At 41.7% G+C, this 21,378-nt stretch overlaps 2 protein-coding genes across 5 annotated transcripts; both read right to left on the reverse strand.

The window, feature by feature from the left end:
• Positions 1-360: 360 nt before the first annotated feature.
• Positions 361-4,357, reverse strand: LOC135347003 (uncharacterized). 4 transcript variants are annotated; one of them, XM_064544809.1, is made up of 10 exons: positions 4,151-4,357; positions 3,708-4,020; positions 3,428-3,621; positions 3,175-3,332; positions 2,788-3,078; positions 2,504-2,702; positions 2,075-2,413; positions 1,518-1,961; positions 1,198-1,402; positions 361-1,084 (listed from the first exon to the last, which is right to left on the reverse strand). In XM_064544809.1, the coding sequence occupies exons 2-10, from the start codon at positions 3,937-3,939 to the stop codon at positions 528-530; spliced, it is 2,619 nt and encodes an 872-aa protein (XP_064400879.1). In that variant the 5' UTR covers positions 3,940-4,020; positions 4,151-4,357; the 3' UTR covers positions 361-527. The 4 variants fall into 4 exon arrangements, with proteins under 4 accessions (XP_064400879.1, XP_064400881.1, XP_064400880.1 ...); XM_064544811.1 differs by having other exon boundaries at positions 3,428-3,615; positions 3,708-4,357; XM_064544810.1 differs by having other exon boundaries at positions 1,518-1,958; positions 3,708-4,357.
• A 1,299-nt stretch (positions 4,358-5,656) lies between these two features.
• LOC135346991 (uncharacterized) lies at positions 5,657-21,301 on the reverse strand. The gene is made up of 21 exons (XM_064544770.1): positions 18,760-21,301; positions 18,554-18,595; positions 18,044-18,245; positions 12,466-14,658; positions 12,339-12,410; positions 12,160-12,237; positions 12,004-12,057; positions 11,874-11,945; positions 11,688-11,771; positions 11,572-11,634; positions 11,459-11,521; positions 11,041-11,159; positions 10,502-10,766; positions 10,275-10,340; positions 10,039-10,113; positions 9,367-9,709; positions 8,306-8,378; positions 8,091-8,249; positions 7,352-7,593; positions 6,237-6,960; positions 5,657-5,840 (listed from the first exon to the last, which is right to left on the reverse strand). The coding sequence occupies exons 4-20, from the start codon at positions 14,603-14,605 to the stop codon at positions 6,927-6,929; spliced, it is 4,002 nt and encodes a 1,333-aa protein (XP_064400840.1). The 5' UTR covers positions 14,606-14,658; positions 18,044-18,245; positions 18,554-18,595; positions 18,760-21,301; the 3' UTR covers positions 5,657-5,840; positions 6,237-6,926.
• Positions 21,302-21,378: the final 77 nt, after the last annotated feature.

Below are 21,378 nucleotides of genomic sequence, written 5' to 3' on the forward strand. Positions count from 1 at the left end.
CAGTGACTCCCGGTCACTCACGCCTAGGAATAAATGACTCCCCCGGTCACTGACTCCTAGTCACGAATGACTCCCCCCTGGAAAAAATGACTCCCCCGAAATTTATATATGAACACTGATCCATAGAGCTAAAGAGACTTCAGGGGCTATACTAAGTACATGCATCCTCAAAACCTGTCACAGTGTGACTATACAATCAAGCTCAAGACTGTTATCAGGACTGCATGCATGCTATCTGTGAGAGACCTGTTTAATACATAGTATGACTATAATTACAGCTGTTCCTTATATACTGTAAACTGGTTCAGTTTAGCTATTAGTACCTATAGTACTTATACTACATTGTACACTCTGTTCACATTTTCACACGTCTCACGGTCACTGTAAAGCAAAACTTATAATACAACAACATCCATCAAAATAACAAATAGATCTACAGTGCATGAAAAACAAACAAAACAACAGTGCAAATTAACAGTGTATAAACAAAAACAGCTAGTGGAAGATAACGAAATGCTAAAAAAATTCTATCTAGATCTACAAGTAGGACAAAACCAATCTCCAAGTGGAGATACTTTAATACGAACACATTTATAATGATACCACACAGTACATGTGTCGCACTGGACCATTTCATCATAACAGTCAGGGCGGAGACAAGGGCAGTATATCGTAATTACTATGCTGGAAAATCTTTCTGGTCTCTTGCGGCTACTAACATCTTTTGACTTTGGAAATCTTCTGAGTTTCTCATTTTCAAAGCAACGCACAAGATGTGGCCTCATTTTGTCTTCATTTAGGGTGATGGTATCCAGATTGTCTCCTTGCAATGCGTGGTATGCAGCGGCAATTGCAAACAAACCACAGTTGTTACTGCCACTGCTCTGCTGTTGAATGGAGGCCACAGATAGTAACAGCCCATTGTGCGCTATTAAAGGCTTATACATCTGTGCGATTTGCAGCTCAGCACTTGGCTCCAGGTCTTTCCCATATTGGAAGCAGCTATCAAAGAGGAAAAGTTCCCCCTTGATGAGTGCTGTCGCAATCCAGTGATGCCTCTCTGTTACAAAGAATATCTGCACGGCTGTATAGGATATATATGATATAATTATTATACGGTACGGCCAAGGATGAGGATGAGGTATAATTATACCAATACTATAATAATACTACTATTAATTTAAGTAGAAATTATACCTGTGGCTTCACTACTAGTGACTGCAGGAAAGGACATCTTCTGAACCAGAAGAGTAGAATAACAGCCTTCAATATTTGGAAATTGCATTCGCATCAGTTTGTGCGCAGCATACATATGACGGTCAGAAAGCATCCCGCTCTCAGCAAGAACTACATCCTTGTCTCCCGTCCTCAGGTCCAAATCCTTCACCCAGTAACTTGAATTCTGTCGAATGTGCACACAATAATTATAATGAACGGTTTATAGTGTGCATGCACATAATTATTAATAATAATTGTAATTAACGATAGCTCCTGTTAACAAGTATATAACTATATACCTTTCTTGTTACAGATTGAGTAGTCCTTTGCTTCTTCAAAGGTGGCTCCATAGAGGATGCAGTCTTAACCTGAGAGAAGGGGGCGTCTCGCTTGCGAGAGGAGTGAGCATCTGGCTTGTGAGAGGAGGGGACGTCTGGCTTGTGAGAGGAGGGAGCGGCTGGCTTGTGAGAGGAGGGGACGTCTGGCTTGTGAGAGGAGGGAGCGGCTGGCTTGTGAGAGGAGGGGACGTCTGGCTTGTGAGAGGAGGGGACGTCTGGCTTGTGAGAGGAGGGAGCGGCTGGCTTGTGAGAGGAGGGGACGTCTGGCTTGTGAGAGGAGGGAGCGGCTGGCTTGTGAGAGGAGGGGACGTCTGGCTTGTGAGAGGAGGGAGCGGCTGGCTTGTGAGAGGAGGGGGCGTCTGGCTTGTGAGAAGAGGGAAAATCACAATTTTTTTCCCACAGCTTCTAAAAATGGAGTGTATAATTATAAAGAAACATGAAACATTAAATTAATATCGTAAAGAGAAATGTAATGTAATTATAATTAGCTTCAAAATCTAGAGACACATGCATTATACCTTGCTTGGGTCTTTCATAGGAGTACTCGTCAAAGAAGGGTTAAACTGATCGAGAGATTCATCGTGATGGTTGTCTGATAATTCGGAAGGATCCGAGAGAGAACTATGTTGATCAAAGATAGGTTTTTCGGAGTCTGAGCCATGGTAATGCTTTAACCGCTGTTGGTTAACAGCCTTTTTTAAGGTCTTTCCAGTCTTAGGGTTGGCAATCTTAAAGACTCCCTTGTCCAAGCACTCCACCACCGTGTATGGGCCTAACCACCGAGGCTTCAGCTTGTCTCCCTTCTTACATTCCCTGGCTGAATTCCTCAGCCAGACCAAAGTCCCAGTCTTAAACACCTATATAATTAGAAAAATGACATGGCTATGACATTAAACGAGTAATGAAAATAGCCATGCTACGCTCATACAATGATATAGCCTGCTCACCCTCTTGTCTGCATGCTTCCGATCATAGTACATCTTGTCCTTTTCTTGGGCATTGTCAATGTTCTTCTTGGCTTTGCTGTGGATATCATCCTTTAACTTTGTAACAGCTCGAGCATGGGTCATAATGGCACTAATGTCCCAGCTCTGCTCAAGTTCACCCTCGCTGCCTAACTCCAGTTGAATAGGGAGTACAGGTTTCCTGCATGTGGAATGTTATAACAATAATGCATGCATGCCAGATTATCATGTAATTATTATAATAATTATAATTATGAACAACTCACCGACAGAACATCAACTCGAAAGGTGAATACTTCGTTGCCTTTTGCTTACTCGTCCTATAAGCAAAGAGAATAGCGGGCAAGTGGTAGTCCCAGTCGGTCTGTGAGTCATTCACATATTTGAGTAGTGCTGTTTGAAGTGTTTGATTGAAACGTTCAGTTAGCCCGTTGGTTTGTGGGTGGTAAGCTGAAGTGACCCTGTGCTCTGTTCCAGTGAATCGAAAAAGCTCTGTGTTGACCTGATTAACAAACTCACGGCCTTGGTCCGATATCAGCACCTCACAAAACCCAAACCTGCGTGCATGTATAACCATAATCATTAAATACGTGTTATTATAATTATGTGTAGAGATGCATGTGATTACAATTTCACACACATGCATAGCTTACCGACAAAACAAGTTGTACAGGAACATTGCCACTCCAAATGCAGTTTTGTCAGGGAGTGGGGCTGCTTCAGCCCATTTGCTAAAATAATCGACCAATGTTACCACATATTTGCTGCCATTGGGTGTAATCGGCAAAGGTCCTATCAAGTCTATGCCAACCTATAAAGTGAATTACATAATTATAATTAATATATGATTGTGCTCAAAACAAATAATTATTATGCAATGCCATAAAAATTATAGTGTACATATACCTGATGCCAGACTTTGGGTTGTACAGATATCGGATGGAGTTTGGCATTTGTCTTTACAAATGCTGGGTTCATTCTCTGGCACTGGCTGCAGTTCTTTACATACTCTCGAATCTCCTCCACCATCGACTTCCAGTAGAATCTAGAACATATCTTGTCTATAGTTCTATCTCTTCCAAAGTGGCCACCAGCTGTTCCTGCATGCATCAATAGATTACAAGCATACATACATGCTCTATTACCTACTATTATCATTTTACCAAAGCCATAATAATTATTATACCTGCATGGCAATCTTCGAGGATTCTTGATTTCTCCTCATTGCTGCGCACACATATCCTCCAGTCAGCTGCATCAGCAGCTTTGGTGTGCTTCTTGTAATATAGGCTACCATTTTCAAACTTAAAGTTCTGCCTGCATTTTCTTCTAAAGTTTGCCTTCTCTGTTTTGCTGTTAATAGTAGGAGGGTATTCTCCTTTTCGTAAATAGTTTTCAATCTCTTGTAAATTCTCCATTTCTTGCTGCCTTCTTCAAATGACATGACTGTGAACGATCACTGGTTTTATACCATAGATCTAGCTGTCACTTGCTGTCAACTACAGGATAGAACAATTAACCTTGCAACTCTGCTCTTCACACATTTATAGGTCTACATTCCAGCTGTCACTTGCTGTCTACTACAGGATGAACACTTGCTTCATTGCTACCTTGCATGCTACTACTAACCTTGCTCTTCATCCTGCATGGCTCTTCATTCTCTACTATATGTCTATGAGGAGTGCATGAATGTACTCTTGCTACTATATACTTACATTGATGGCAACATTGGCGGAACAAACATGCGCATAGGGGAGTCATTTATTCCTGGGGGAGTCACCCACACCTTAGGCAGGAATGACCGGGGAGTCACTCCCACCGGGGAGTCATTTATTCCTCTGACACCGGTATAAAAACATACGCTATAAATTTATAAATTATAGACTATAGCTAAAGAGGTATCATGGACATGCATATAATTTATAATCACTTCAAGTTCTAATTCTCTGTCTAATTTACTGGCTTACCAACTGGTCTCAGTGGCTCAGAATAAATTTTTCAGGGCTTGTTGTTTATGTAAGGGAATTCCCCAACCTGGATAGGTGGGGCTCATCTGACAAATATTTGTAGAGTCTATACCATTATACTTCATTTGCTCTTTTTAATTCAGGACAGTAATACAATTAATTGTGACATGAAACACAGTAAAGGGGTAGAAACAAATAAAGTGTGGAAATTATGTTCAGTAAAAACGAGTTCAGCTAAAAATGAAGATAATGTGTAGCAGCTGTACAGACTCTGACCAACTTCTTTGAGGAGGGCAGCTGGGTACTTTGTGAAGTGCACTGTTGGCAGAATATCATCCTGTGTGTGTGTGTGTGGGGGGGGGGCGCAGTCATAGTGTGTGTGTGTGAGGGGGTGCAGTCAAAGTGTGTGTGTGTGGGGGGTGCAGTCATAGTGTGTGTGTGTGGGGGGGGGGTGCAGTCAAAGTGTGTGTGGGGGGGGTGAAGTCAGAGTGTGTGTGTGTGTGTGTGTGGGTGGGGGGGGGCAGTCATAGTGTGTGTGTGTGTGTGTGTGTGTGTGTGTGTGTGTGTGTGTGTGTGTGTGTGAATGCAGTCAAGTGTGTGTGGGGGGGGGGTGCAGTCATAGTGTGTGTGTGCGTGCGTGCGTGTGTGTGTGTGTGTGTGTGTGTGTGTGTGTGTGTTGTGTGGGGGGTGCAGTCATAGTGTGTGTGTGTGTGTGTGTGTGGGGGGGTGTGCAGTCATAGTGTGTGTATAGGTACACTAGTTATAATTCAAGCACAGACATGTTGCAGTAGTTGAACATCTTTCAGCAGCCATAACTTTAGTACCGTGACCCCATTTTCAAAAATTTGATGATTTTCGAAAGCTTAGAAAGAGACCTTTCAAATGATGTATTTCAATCCAATATTTAGATGTGGCCATAATTCAACTTTGAACCATGGGCTATTATTACATGGTATCGTGCCAAAATTGTCATCTCCCAAATATCTGGTACCATTTTAAAGGTCTTTTTCGTAAGCTTTGGGAAAATCATAAAATTGGATCCACGGAATTCAAGTTATGGCGACTGAACAAGTCCACTAACCAATTGATTAAACGGGGGACATGTACATGTAGTACATACCTGCACATTAATTTATACTATTCACTCACTCTAACACTTCTTGGGGGGTGGCTGTTCGATAGTCAATGGTATTATGGTCCTCCCCTTTATCTGCCGCCTCATGACCTCTGTCCTTTGACCCTCGCGACCTCTTCTTAGCAGCAAGATCTGGGGGTACAGGGGGACGATTGGAGGATCGTTAGGGGTAGTGGGTGGTTCAGGGGGCGCCTTCCGCACAGGTACTTGACCCCTGCTGGGGGGAGGGGGTTGATAATTAGCACAAGAATAATAAGAAGCACTAACAAGCTACGTACATGTAGCTAGCTGCTAGTAATAATTGTTTTTGGCTGCCACGTGCAGAAATGCTAGAGTCAATTGCGTCGTAACAAGAGTACAGTAGAGTACAGTATGCTTGGCATAATAATTAAAAGTCATAACTTGAGTTGGTGAAATCCATTTAATAAAACATGCGCTCTCTTTATGTCCTACATGTATCACATGGTGTAATAAATCTACCACCTTTTTATCTGGTGGAAGGGACCTGGCTCTAGCCTTGGTCAAATTACCCAGTTGGGTACAAAACTATCTCTGAGATAATCATCTCATGTTATATTTCTTAGAGCTACAAAAGCTAATAACGAGCCTGTACCTGAATGAGATGTAGTCCTGGGTGGTTGAGGAAGGTGACGACTCTCTTACTGTCCTCCTTGGACACGCTACTTGATAATCTGGACCTATAGAGGAGGATACAGGCACTGAGGCATAAATATAGAACCTTTTTGCAGTGCCTTACTGGGAAACCTATAGAACTACATTACATAAGCACAAATCAACAGTACGTGCACTTGCAACAGAGATTTGCAGAGCAAAACCACAATTACATTGTTAAATAATTTCGGCCATTTCTACAAAAAAAAGAGACAGAACCTAGTCTACCAAAAAGGGTAAGTTGGGTCGTCGCCCGGTTTCCGTGAAACTTTGTTTCACAGAAACCGGGCGACACCCCAACTTGTATGTACTTGAGAAGGAGTATGATGACTTCAAAATTTAGGGATATTATTAACTGATTTGTAAAGAAAGTCCCCAAGAAGGAATCGAACCCACGCCTTATCTATCATCTAATCTACTAAGCCACCACCCTAACCACTAAGCCACACCTATTCTGTCCCTAGTTATTACACCTCTTAGTCATCACATGTTGTGCTCCTCAACACAGGAAATGGGTGTAGTCTGAAACCACCTCCCAGAGAGAGACTTGAGAATTATCTTTGCCCAGTGATGCTTCTTTATTGGAACTCTTATGTACCTCATTCTCCCCTCCCCGGCCCCACCAGCACGGCTAGCAGGGGTCAAAGTGCACCACACACTCACACCTGTACAGCAGAAACAAAAGTACAGTACATCGATCAGCTCTGAAACTAGAGCTCAGATCACGAATCTGAATTCTGAAAGCTCTCGTTCAGATGGTATGCTCAAAACACAAATTTGTAACAGGCTATTTTCATAAAGACTATGGCCATGGCATAACAAGCCCACACAATTCTTCTGAAATAGACTCTTTGCTTTTAGAAATAATGTTATCTCAGTCTTCAAACAGCTCCACCACACAGAGCTCATCTTAACATCCTTCATTTCTAGGGTACTATAATCCGTCTCTGTAACTAGAGTTCTGATGGTCTAAATTGAAAGGGTTTTCTGTTAACACATCATCAAAAGGCCTCTTCCTAAGCAGATACTGAAATTAACGTTATTGTACCAACGCACCCTTCCAACAACTCCACCCCAGAGCTGATCTCCTCAGTGTTGATAAAGTTGAGGACCATTTCCTGTCCAACAGAACAGTAGCTCTTTGAGAGGACAGGCATGTCTTCATTCCAGATCTGTACGATTTCTTGATCGAACCCTCTTATCTTCACACTCACACCACACACACAGTCACCACCGCCCACACACTCTGAGAACTGCTCACCCACAGCAGCCAACAACAGCTCCTGCCATACCTTGGTCTGAGGGGGCGGGGGATTATGACATGATTATGATTGTGATTTCAAATGTAAACATTTTTCAGTGCTTGTATCTAAGCACACCATTGGAAAGTAATTCTGAGCTATCAGGGTTTCATACAGAGGGGGGGGGGGGCTGGGATCGCCCCCAGCCAAAACCCCCCCTAGAACTTTGACTGATGTAATAGCAAAATGTAAAATATCATGATTTGAAACACACGAAAAGCCCAAATTGCACCTCAGACGTAAAATCATTTTGTAAAATTTTACGATGATCATTTCGTAAAAAAAGGAACAACATCAACGTTTCCCCCTCCCAGCTAACAATCCTGTATGAAACCCAGGGTCTATTGAATGCAGCAAATTGGACAATATGAACACAAATTACGGTCTCTCAAAGATAGCTACCAAAAGACTGAAATTTGAAAAACAGTGTAAGGCTATCATAACATAGCCGTTGCTTATCACAGAACTTGTATACTATAATCATGGCGCCTCACTGTGTGCATCTTTCTGACTTTGAATGACCACAATCCACCATGAGCATTATCAGAGTCCTCCCAAATAGGTCTCCTATTCTCATTCCTCATAAGATGGTAGCTCTCTCTCTCGCCCAACTGCTCTATGGGACGAATATTGTTGACCACACCCCAAAATGCCTGTTGGTGGGTAGGGGGCGATGTATTGATATTATAATGAACGTGATGGACATCACCTTGATGGTCTTGACTGTACACAAAGGTTTTAGATTCTCAAAGAAATCTTTGGCAGTTGCTCCTCTTCGTGTACTGTATGAATAATGAGAACATTCACAATATAATTATAATAACACGCACACACCATATTATAGTACAGGGGCACAGCACAAAATACACTATAGAGTACAACACTAGTAGTAGATACAGCATGGGACAGAGGGCCAGTTGCCTGTATGACTATTGCATAAAACACGAGGATTCCCATGCTACATCTGTTTTATATCACGATGACCCCGTACCAAATCATGCCTCGAGGCTATGCGTAATATAACAGGGAAGGGAGTGTATGACTTGACTGCACCTTGTTACCTGGACACAGCACAACGCCGGATACTTTACAAGGAGGGGGACAGCACAAACACAGAACTGGCATAACTAGCTACACACACACAATGGCCACCGCCAGATATATAACTACACCATTTTGTCCCCCTCTCAACTATCCAGTTTCTACACACACACACACGTACGTACACACACTCACGCGTCATGCCAAAACGTCCACGGTGAGTTAAGGAGATAATTATCAGGGTCACCCCCACTAGGCTCATTCACAGCCACGGCATCTTCCCTTGCCTTCCTTGATAGCCTGGGAGAGCTGGTCCGCATCTCTTCACCACCTTGCCCTGTTCTTAGAGTGTCTTCTGCCACTGTATATACCGTACCGTCAGCTAGCTAGCCTCTCACCTCTTGTATATAGGGAAACAAGTGGGCGAAACTAGCAATGTATGTACAGTACATGTAATGAGGACCCTTTCCTAGCTTAACAAACAGTTTGTTCCTTGGACGACCTTTACCATTATTCTTGCACACTGGACCAATTTTTGCAATGCAATTTTTTGGAGGAATTCACACAAATAGCACAAATCAAGGAAATAAATTAAATTGACTAAAACAGTACAAGTATGACATGCACAATAATGAGTTAGGTTCTACTGCACATCACAGCTTCAGGTTTTCTGTGTATGAAATAATTGCATAATGATACTGAAACGCGATGACAGCATGATTCACTTACCTAGCTGCTGACTGACAAATGTAAGTGGCCAATTCTTCCATTCTCATATCCAGTACAATGTCCACTAGTGCTCGGTACGTGGCTGCACCTGGATTATGCTGTCTCCACACCTTTAGAGTATGAAACATTGCTGTTTGCATGTCATTCAGAAACAAAGCGTATTTAACATCTTTCTGTTCAGCAGGGCTCAGCCCCAACATAGCAGGGTAGGTCTCCACATTGTCAAAGTGATCTGCCAGGTCCCACATGTCTGTCTCTTCAATTTCAGTGTCAAGTTGAGAGTCGGTCACTTTTGTACGCTCCTTCAATTCCTCAATGGTCACAGTCCTCAGTCCACCAGCTCCTGGGAGAAGGAAAGGAGTGTGGTTAATGTGCATACAATATTTATTATGTTTTACATATAGACATGAAATTCCTATGGCTGTACAGAACACTACCTTGTATTGGGTACTAATTTTAGCGAATTTGTAATTAACGCTAAATTAAGTCCCCACTAATAATAAACGCATTTAGTTCTTTTTTTTCAAACTCTTGCTTGTACATCTTTTGACAAATATTGTGCTAATGAATTTGCTATAAATCTGCCAAAATGAGTACCCTAAAAACTGAAAACGTTCAAATTACTACTGTCTATAAATAAGGTATATAATTATATACAATGACTGCACATACCTGAGGGAATGGTGTGTGGATATGAAGTGAGGACATCTTGTGAGGTATCTCCTTCAGTGACATCAGCAGCTGTGTCTAATATTGAGATACAGTATTCAGCTGTATCTACACAACAACTACGTATATATTAATGACAACATGCAAAACAGCGTAAAACCATTACGTTGTAGTCAATAATGTTCCACATCATAATAGAGGTACTTTATAATGATTGTACATACGCTGTATGTACTTACTAGAGTATTGCTGCTGATCACATTTTCTCTCAGTACAAGTACCTCCCGTAGCAGACGATGGTTTTCCTAATTATGAGTAAAAATATCAATAAGTATAAGTATACTGAATTTTGAAGTGTTAATTGATAGAAGAAAAGCCCAATGCATGTGTCTCACTGTCCAGTACCTAGTTACTACTGATACGTGGTGAAGTGAAAAAAATGCACAAACACTGAAAATATAGTTACCTGTGATGCTATCAGCCAAATTGATGAGATCCACAGTGGGCCTTTTGAGAGCGTCTGACAGGAGACTCCATGTTACATGTTGTGTACTCAGGAGCTTGGCCAACATTTCACGCAAGGATGATACATTATCTTCACAACACTTGATATTGATCTTGGTGAGAACAGGATAAGTTAGACCTAGAGCCAATCCCAGATCGAACCAGTGAGGGCTGGCACTTTCATGTAGTTTCTCGTAAACATGTTGTAGATCGTTGATTGTCAAAGCCTGTACAAAAACAACAATCATGCAACAGGGTTTCATTTGGTGGGGATTGCCTCCTCGGAAATACATTCTAGAGGAAACTCAATGGGAATACAATTGAGGGGTTCTGGTGAACAATATTCTTAACAGGGCAGATATAGTAATGAATTCCTGGGGTCACGAACCCTCTAGATATATACATATCATCAACACCCTAATATCATGCACGTGCACCATTTGCTCCCCTTGCCAAAATGTCAGGAGGATAAGTAGATACAAGATTTAGAGTACTGCCTACCTTGTGCACGTTCAGCAGGTGAGGACATTTCCCCGCGATTAGAATGATGTCACTCTCAGGGATTTCTTGATTGAGTTGTTGGTCCCTCACTCCAGTCTTCTTACACACATCTTCCATTACTGTAACAGAGGACAATTTACCGGAAGCGAAGAAAGAAAAATATAACAAAGAAACAAGTAAAAATAATTATTGGGCCAAAAGTAAAAGTATTCTTTATAAACAACAGAAAAAACTTAATTACAGCAACCATTGGAGATATTTTAGGACACAATAAACTGTTAAGTCTGAGTTGGTGCTACAATTACATCAACTACACAGTATCAACTACACAGGCACTGACTTATACACGAGGATTAACATGATCAGGCACAGGACAAATTAATGATCATAACCTGTCGACCAAACGGCACTTTCTTACTGGTATGTTGATGTGGATCACTCGTTGTATTGACCACATGTTCCATTGCAGGAGACAATTTGTCTGAGGAGGGAAATGTTATAATACAAAAGTGATTACAAAACAAAGCTTACCAGAAATAATGTGCTGATCATGATCATGTACTTCCGTGCACACATCTTCCATTACAGAATTACCTGAGGAAAAGCAGACACAGCAGTTACGCTCATGTGGTACGTTTGTCAATTAACATGCTCACTCAAACAAGGCTGTTGATCACTCATTCCAGATCCAGTGCTACTAACAACATTGGCCAGAGTCCCACATTGATTGACTGAAAACAACAAGAATTACTATAAATTGACATCATGCACATTGAACCCTGAACCCTCATACATATACAGGTATATTATACACGTACGCTGTATGTACTTACTAGAGTATTGCTGCTGATCACTCTTTCTCTCAGTCTTCGTACAAGTACCTCCCGTAGCAGACGATGGTTTTCCTAATAGAAGAATTTGAGGAGAAACAAAATAATACTTATCCACCGGAAACTTTCTTACTGGTATATTGATCACTCATTCTACACACAGGTTCCATTACAGGGGACGATGGACCTGAGGGGGATAATACAATGATACGAAAATACTTTGTTATACTAATGTAGTACACAAAATAATAAAAGCTGCAAATATTTACGTATAGTGCTACATAACTACCAGAGTATTGCAGCTGATGTCTCTTTCTTTCAGTGTTAACATCTGAGGAGCCTTCACCAGGGAAACAAAGATAAACTTCTAAATAGTATATAGTTGCAATTTACCGGAAGGTAACAGATTTTCAGAATCAGTAATTTAGTAAGTCCTAAAGTGATGTATATGCCAATGCATGTACTTACCAGATTGTGGCTGCTGATCACTCTTTCTCTCAGTACAAGTACCTCCCGCGTACGTAGCAGACAATGGTTTTCCTAATTATGAGTAAATAAATTAACTTTTAATTATACAAAAAACTACTGTACTCACCAGAACCTTCGCTACTGTCCAGCCAGATTTTATGTTCATCACTGAGCTCTCCCCACACACGTGTCTGAAGGGAGCACTTCCAAAACTTACAGCCACTCCGTTCGATCACATCAGCAAGATGTAATTTGCCAGTGCTCTTCTTGCATGGGCAAAAGATGGCTGTCTTGGGTGTGTCGTTGTTGTAATGCAACACTGCACAGGACAATTTAATGCTGTGCAAAATTTCGTTTCGAATCATAGGGCATACTTCATTGCGAAGAGAAACAGGGATGTCGATATACACTTCCATATATGAGAAGGAGTCGATCAGAGTCACGGTACACGGGAGATCGGAGATTTCATACTGGATACAATTTTTAGCAAAAATGCTTGTTTCGCCAGAAGGGAGCAAAACTTTCCAGCCCACCCTCTTGATCATGTCCACAACTAGACAGCAAAAGACTCCAGAGCGAATACACCCACTACGAAAGTAGACAGCAAGGGGCGCTATTGTGAACGACGAACGAATTTTGTCTAACTCAGCAGGTGGGATAGATGTGAGTAGAGATGGCATGAAGAACTCGGCTTGGTGGGTAGTGGCCTCCACTAGTGCAATGGGAGCAATCACGAGAAGCTCTTTCATGATCAACAGCATGTCTTCTGGAGAAAAGATACCTTCAACGTAATGCTTCTTGAAAGGTCGTAGGAACTCTAAACTGACTATGCCTTTGTCTCGAAATCTCTTCCACTTGGCCTCAGTCCCTCTTGTGCTTAGAGTAGAGGATGATTTGACTTCAGGAGTCCTCAGAGAGATGGCGTACTGTGAGAGCTCAGTGATCTTGTCTAGTGGAATCTGGGCATCCACAAACACTGTGTTGGGGAGAATGGAGGGATAGTAGTGCGCTATACACACGTTGTCAAAGAAGACCAGAGCAGCTTCAAGATCTTGGAGCACGTAATGAAATCGAGTGGCTAATCGGAGACATTCTTGCTTGCTCAGTACACCTCGCTCGAGAGTGGCAGATAAACTCTGGAGAAGTGAATCCAAGAAGGACCACCAGATGGGCATTTTGACTTGTAGCGGAATAGAGCATTCAACAGCACTTCTAATCCTATCGGCAGTGGCCAGTGAATCGTCATCTCGGCTGATCGTGTTGAGACCAAAAATCAGATTGTTCAACGCAAGATCGTTGTACACCAATAGCTTCTTGATATCGGGTGGCAGCATGTCGAGAATCTCTTGATTCCTCTTGATAAGAGTATCCAAGCTCTTGAGCTGATCTAAGAACGTGCCCACAAAGATCATCTTTGGCTTCTTGTCTTGTGAGGTATGGGACTCAATGGATCGAATGAGACTCTGAAGTGTCTCCTCGAGGGTCATGTGAGATGCATGAGGACTACCAACAAGCTGCCCATCCTTGTAGTACTCGTCAGAAGGGAAACTGGAGAGTTCGTCAATCAAACGTAGGACTATCAACGCCACTGAAATGTGCTTGATGAAGAGAGGGCTGATGTCGTGGAATTGCGGCTGACCGCCGCAGTCGGTAACGTACACCCAGTTGGAATCAAACAGTTCTCCTTCTTGCTGGTCACTGCTCGACAGTTTGCGAGTTCTCTGTGTGGCTGGCTTCAGCTCTTCTGCCACACCACTCACTACACTCGCTATCACTTCATCGATGGCTTCGTCCAAAAATCTTGCAGAGCCAGAAAGTTCATCGGAATCGTTCGATGGGCTGGATTTGGAACCAGATTTTGTCTTGGTTGTGGTCATCCTCTTGGGAATCCTTAATGCCGTGATCATCTTTTTCAAGCTCTTGGCAATTCTTGATGCCGTGGATTGATCGGTGCTTCTTTCAACTAAACGATCGGTACTTTTTCCAACTAGGTGATCGGTGCTTTCTTTTGGTAGCTTGGCGATGATTTGAGCTAGTAGATTGAGCAGCTTTGACTGAGACATCTCTTCCCAGCCTCTTCCAGTTGTTTTGAATTTTGCATTGGACACGGGGCGAATGCGTACTGGCTTTTCCATACAAGGAGTGCTGTCACGCTGTAGTGGAGGGGGCTTGTCAGTTAGCAGGTGCTTGAGGTTGGTCTTCCCTGTTCCCGCCGGTCCAAACACGAGCATGTTGACAATGTTGACCAAGACGTGTCCGTGCTTCATCGCCTCATCAAACAACCGCTTTGATTCTAAACGTGCTAGATGTGCTAGATGTGCTATAGATGTATGTGTATGTGTGTATGTGGTGTTAGAAATGTTATCTATTATGACAAGATGGACTACCATAAAAATTGGATTATCAGCGCTTATTCGATTATAAGAGTACGTTTATTTAAGCGCATGCTCAACTGCAGGTTTTTTGTTTGAATTGAAGCGCTTTTCTTAAGTAATTCTCCTTCTTGCTGATCACTGCTCGACAGTTGGTCAGTTTCCTGTGTGGCTGGCTTCAGCTCTTCTGCCATACCACTCACTACACTCGCTATCACTTCATCGATGGCTTTGTTCAACTTTCTTGAAAGTGCATCAGAATCGTTGTTTGACGGGCACGAATTTGAATCAAAAATACGCTCAACGGAATCAGAAATTGGCTCGGCTGTGGTCATCTTCTTCAAGCTCTCAGCAATCTTTGATGCTTTCTTTTGGTAGCTTTGCAATGATTTGAGCTAGTATAGCTTGCACAGCTTTGATTGAGACATCTCTTCCCAGCCTCTTCCTTTGAATTTTGCGTTGGACACTGGTCGAATGCGTACTGGCTTTTCCATACAAGGAGTGCTGTCGCTGTAGTGGAGGGGGCTTGTCAGTTAGCAGGTGATTGAGGTTGGTCTTCCCTGTTTCCGCCGGTCCAAACACGAGCATGTTGACAATGTTGACCAAGAGGTGTCCGTGCTTCATCCCCTCATCAAACAACCGCTTCGATTCTAAACAGGATGTGTAAATGTAACTAACTATATGCAATACTTCAGAGCTAGGTGACAAGATGGACTACCATAGAAACTGGATTATTAGCGCATGCGCTCATGCATGGGGTCAATAGCAGAGCTCTATAATGCAGTCATATTCTAGCCCCACCCAGTAACCAGATATCTCTGTGACGAGTAATGTTTCGAGGCAAGCTAACTCGATCTATATCATAATTAATATTATGTTACAGTTTATTTTACAGTTCATTTCACATAAATTCATAATTATTATAAAAACAATTATATTGACCATGCAAGAACTTGGAACAAAAGGACGTCTCACATTCTCTCAGCATGATCAGACAAGGTAACAGCATGCCCAGAGAGTCCTTCCAGATACATGGATATCACCAGCTATAATTATAGCTACCATGCACTGTACAAGCTAGCTCATAGAAATCAATTTAAAATGTTCATCAAATAATTATTATTATCTTTCGCATGCCGTGTAAACGTAGCGGGTCATTTTCGTGGGGGAAAAATCCGTTCAACTCGAACAGGTGATGTTTGTGATCTTGAGTGAAAATGTTCATTGCCTGCACTGCATTGCATGCGTTCCAGTAAACCACGCCTAGGTCAGCTTTCCCACGAAAATGATAACGAATATCTTACCCCACAAAAATTATCTGCTATATGGTAGTCTGTCAATTGGCTTGGCATAATCAACCCTACAGGTTAGGTAGTCCATTGGTTTGGATATAGCCTCAACAAAACAAGTTATTAGTGTTTCAGATTTTGATGTTAAAGTCCCCCACAGGCCTCAGGGTTAAATGTATTGACATTCTGCGCAACCAAGACAGTGTGAAAACACAATACAATAACAGTACTTGTGATCACACATACATGTTGTATTGTAAACAAAATTACATCAAATCATACGTAACTTGGTGCATGTACAATAGAGTACATTGAGTGTGGAAGGCAACTAGGTAGCTCTAGTTATACAATAGAAAAGCATTTAATGGAAGGACCGGCATCGATCTGCTACAAACAATGGATACAGCAGCTGTACGTACATAAACCTTTAAAGCTTGCTAAGTGAGTGACCCACCAATGACAGGGAATGTGGCTGATCATTACAGGAATGTGCTATGAATGAATTAACATGATGATGTCACTAAGTACACAGTACAACGTTACCAACCCAATCACTCAATCACAGTGACTGTACATGTATGTGTGCATATTGATGCAATGTCTGATAAACAGTATCCATAATTAATTATAACACATGTACCACAGTGTGTGGAATATAGTCAAAGGAACAATGCTCTAGCTTGATCAAACCAGGACCACATGGAAGGGAGTAAGCAACTAATACACACCATATAAATACATGTCAGGTATGTCAAACACACTTGTAGTAATGTAATTTGTGTGTGTTGACCAAGGCTAGGCAGGCTAATCATAGATTAAGTCTACGCATGTGCTTGTGCAATTAATTCATGATTTGAGTGGTTGCATACAAACCTTATTAAGGTAATGAAAGAGGTGAAGCCAACAGTTTAATAAGAGCGGGATTACCAACATTGAAACATTGAGACAGCTCGCAACAGCTGTACGTACACACTACATGTATACAGTAGAGGACAAATTAAAGTTTATGATGCGTTTGTTAACCCGAGGCACTCCACAGGCTATAGTAGTCAATCTGTGTGTCTGTGGATATGAGTCTATACTCACCCGGATGTGATAGCACTGTATTGGTACCATGGATAGCCTCAACACAACAAGGTTTTATAATATTAAAGGTTAAAGCTTTGTTGTCGAGCAAAAGCTAAAAAGCATGAACTGCACTGCAAGTTGTCCTAGATGTACACGTGACTTTGACTCGAGGCTGTAAACGTATAGACCTCAAACTAACACCGAGGGTTTGCACTTCAGTTTGATTTTGTTGCACAAACAAAATAATTGTTTTTGTGCATGTGCGCTCAAGCTTGCAATATATAGGTACTGAGAGCAAAAACATTTTAACTTTCCTCGTAAATAATTGGAAAATGCAGAGCGGGATTACAAACATTGTACAATGGATTTTGTACGTACAGTCTACTAATAACTATAGTCACGGTAGAGGACAAATTAACGTTTCTGTTCTGTTTGCATATAATTATAGTCTCTGCATTTGTGCTGATTCTGTTGCAAAAGCCAGTGGGAAATGCAGTAGCTAGGAAGGTACTGAGAGCGAGCGGAAAACATTTGAACGCCCAAGCACAGGAAGCCACACCCACTTTCCTGCGCATGACAGGTGTGGTCACTAAACGTACAAAAGCTCAATCTGAATACCTAGTGCTGCTCACTGCTTATGAATAGCTCCACTTTAGCTTATACTATAAGGCCTAGAGGGGTGCTCATCTCATAGCTGGATAAGCAAAACAATTGTTTTTGTGCATGTGCAATCAAGCTTGCAATATCAAACCACTAATCATATTCATAGTAATTAAGGCTGATAATGTAAACACAGTAATCACTAAACTATGCACAGGTGGTACAGTCAAATTCCTCAGTCACCAAATATTCCAGTTATATGGTACTATATGCGAACGAAACAGAAACTTTAATTTGGCAAGTTGCTACAGGTACGAGTGATTGCAACTATGAGCATCAACACTCACTGTACTATAAAGTTCCTTGCTCCCCTCACCTTCCTTTCTCCGCCTCTCCTCTGGTCTTCCTCGTATCTCAGCAATCTTATTCTCACTGTTATGTATGAACCCCTCACGCCTTTGTATCTCTGAGACACACTTCTTGATCTTCCCCTCCACCTCCTCCAGCTCTCCCTGCAGTTGTCTCCGGTCCTGGTCAGTGATGTCACCAGACAGTCTCTGTTGGAGGGCAGCTCTTCTCTGGGGGAGTAAAGAATATATATACGACTGAATGAACATTCCACCAAATAGAACATGCAGCTGATACAAATCACTACTGCACGTTATAAGGTTAACAAATTGCGTGCAATCCACATAACAAAATATAAAGGTCAGCAACCACTAACCTATTCAATCAGTAAAAGTGGACTTATAAAACATACACAAAGGTAGACAAAAAGCAACCATTCATCATACAATGGACAGTACATGTACACACATTGTCGTTCTGCTAGACTACGTGTACCACTCTAACCACGAGAGTAGTAAGTGCAACTGTCAACACTCACCGTCTTTTGACTCTTGAGTTTACTCTCATTAATAGCATTCCTCTGGACAAGGTGAACAAGACAAGAGTGATTAGACTGTGTGTTTATGGTCACACATTATGAGTTGTCTATAGGTGTCGCTACGAGGGTCAGGTAAGGATATGAGACTATTACAAACTGAATGCACATGAGGTGTACGGTATGTTTGCCAACATTGTTTGACTCACTCTCTATTGTTCCAGATATTCAGTAACCATGGAAATGTATGGAGAGAAAAGAATATAATCACAAACCTGTACACTATGATGTCAATAATTTATATTACACGGCATGTTCTCATACGTACAAATCAAACATTACTGACACAAGTACAGTCACAAGTCAGTGCAGTGTCCCGCTCACCTTCTGTTTAGTCCAATGAGACACCAGCGTAAGACACACATGGAAACAGAGAGAGGGGGATGATGGTAGGAGCAGTGAGTGCATTCATACATGTCTGTATACTGTAACTTACATTCTGTTGTTCCAGTAATCATTAGCAGTAGTCACATTAACAAGCAGTAGGACACGGACATGTAGAGAAATGAACATGTTCAAATACACGAATGCATTCACACACGTATACATCAATTATTGCAAGTACACGTCTGTACAGCATGAAACTATCAAGAGCAGTACCAATCCTAAATAAAGCCACACAATTTCTGCCTTCATGCAGTAGTACATGTACACAAGTCAGTCTAGTTTGCCATTAAATATATAATGCTCAGCTAGCGCACACTGACAATAATAAACTCACAGTCTGTTGTTGAGTAACAGTCCACAGAGGGTACATGTGAGAAGAGAGGGATATGAACACACTGGTAGTAAATCAGTACACACACTGGCTAGTACACACACAGGTACTTAGTACTAGCAATGGCAGATAATGGAAGGGTCAGTGGGTGGGTCAGTGAAAGGGACGGTAAACGGTACAACAAGCATCTTACATGTACAACTTTGATACGTATGATTTTGTTTGTCGTACAATACAACACACGCACTCCATGAGACACACACACAATCACAACATACCTCAATGGTACTCTGAGAGACATCAAATGGTACATGTGAGGGAGAGATTTAATCTTAACACACATACAAGACATCAGATCAGTTGAACGCTGGTGTGTATGGGACTGACTACACATAGCAACAAGTGGAATACATCTAGACCTGGCACATTAAAGCTCTTGGGAACAATCTTGAGAAACCAAGAACTTAATTAGTTGGGGAATTTACATGTACACAATGTACACAATGCATGTACATGTGTGGTATTTCTAAATTGTGCGTAAAAATAATTGGACTATGAATAGTACAAGGTTACTGTTCGGAAATTTACCTACATGCAGATTTAGGAAAGTTAGTCAGTACAAACATTTTGGGCAAGTTTGGAGCATGTGTAATGTGCCCTGGCCTACACCTGGGGTAACCACAAACTGGGAGGCTGATATCGTCCTCGTAGCCGTGGTCTACCCTATACGAGGGAGAGGGTCAGCTCTAGAGGACAAGGGACACACTAGTCATGCTAGGTAACCAGTACATCCGTACACATTGCAGCTGAACCATTTTAGTGTATGGACATTGAGTACCCGTAAGAAGCTCACCTTCTACAGTAGTCCAAATCAGTGTGAGGTCCAACATAGGAATGAGTGTGTGCATGGGAAGAGACAAACACGATAATGTACCAACTTAGATGCATATTCTATGAACCAACAAAAGTATTAAAAGTACAACCTAAATTAAATTAAATTAAATAAGTTTTGTAGTTGGCAATATGCAAATTGAGAGATAAAGACATTTTATGATTTCCTACAATTAGTGTAGGAGTTCCTATAGTAACCATTAAAATAAGTGTACACGTGCAAACACAACTTACATGCTGTTGATCCAGAGAGGGAGAGTCCACAGGGCAAACACGTGGGAAGATAGTAAATGAATGATTACGAGATTGAATGTGATCATACTAAATATTTCCCTATATAACACTATGGCACTGCACACACACAAGAGTAATAATGGGGAAGTAGAAACATCACAGAATATGCAACAGGCACTAAATACTCTGACAACACACACCAACTTACAATCTGTTGTTTCAGAGGGTCAGTCAAAGGTGAGGTGGAGATGCATGAAATGGAAGGAAGAGAACATTAGTGCAGTGATAAAGCCAAACATGCAGACTGAAACACTTGATTAACCATGCATACTTTCAGGGAATACTATACGAGTAGATCTACTGGTCTCAATTAAGGAATAGTATCACATTCAGTTATCCGTATGTGCTCTTCTTTACACTGTCTACCTCCTAACAACAAGTGCTCAGAGCACAAGCATGTCAGCTTGGTAGAATGTGATTGCACACAACGTACCTCAATGTTCCACTGTTGTCCATCCAGAGAGAGTGGTACATGTGGAGAGAACAACAACATGAGATAAAACACCTCACACTGACAGGGTAGAGTGTAGGCACTATACTGTGATGAATGAATGATGCCAAGTGTGTTTATGGGTGGTCAACAAGTACATCTAGGCACTAGGAGAATGAACTGATCATTGAATATCTATCTATCATGTGAATATCATACCCTATCCCAATCATCGGGAGTGAGTCCGTCCATCAACTGTGGGGAACTAGCAGCATTCAGTGTTGTAGATTCAGCCATTTTCAACCTCAAATTAGTTCTTTGTTGTTCAAGGGCTAGTTCAAAGATGGGCGTAGCTTGTAGGTTAAATGAGGGAATTCCCCACAGCAGCCAATTATGTAAGGGAATTCCCAGCAAGGAATTTGCTGAAATTTCATG

Source organism: Halichondria panicea, chromosome 13, assembly GCF_963675165.1.
Source record: "Halichondria panicea chromosome 13, odHalPani1.1, whole genome shotgun sequence".
Taxonomy (NCBI): Eukaryota; Metazoa; Porifera; class Demospongiae; order Suberitida; family Halichondriidae; genus Halichondria; species Halichondria panicea.

Coding starts and splice junctions, on each gene's coding strand:
- LOC135347003 (XM_064544809.1), bottom strand. CDS start 3,939: ATGGAGAATTTACAAGAGATTGAAAACTATTTACGAAAAGGAGAATAC. Junction 3,333..3,427: donor AACCCAAAGTCTGGCATCAG/GTATATGTACAC, acceptor TTCACTTTATAG/GTTGGCATAGACTTGATAGG. Junction 2,703..2,787: donor TTCGAGTTGATGTTCTGTCG/GTGAGTTGTTCA, acceptor TTCCACATGCAG/GAAACCTGTACTCCCTATTC.
- LOC135346991 (XM_064544770.1), bottom strand. CDS start 14,605: ATGAAGCACGGACACGTCTTGGTCAACATTGTCAACATGCTCGTGTTT. Junction 12,411..12,465: donor GGACAGTAGCGAAGGTTCTG/GTGAGTACAGTA, acceptor ACTCATAATTAG/GAAAACCATTGTCTGCTACG. Junction 12,238..12,338: donor TGATCAGCAGCCACAATCTG/GTAAGTACATGC, acceptor TATACTATTTAG/AAGTTTATCTTTGTTTCCCT.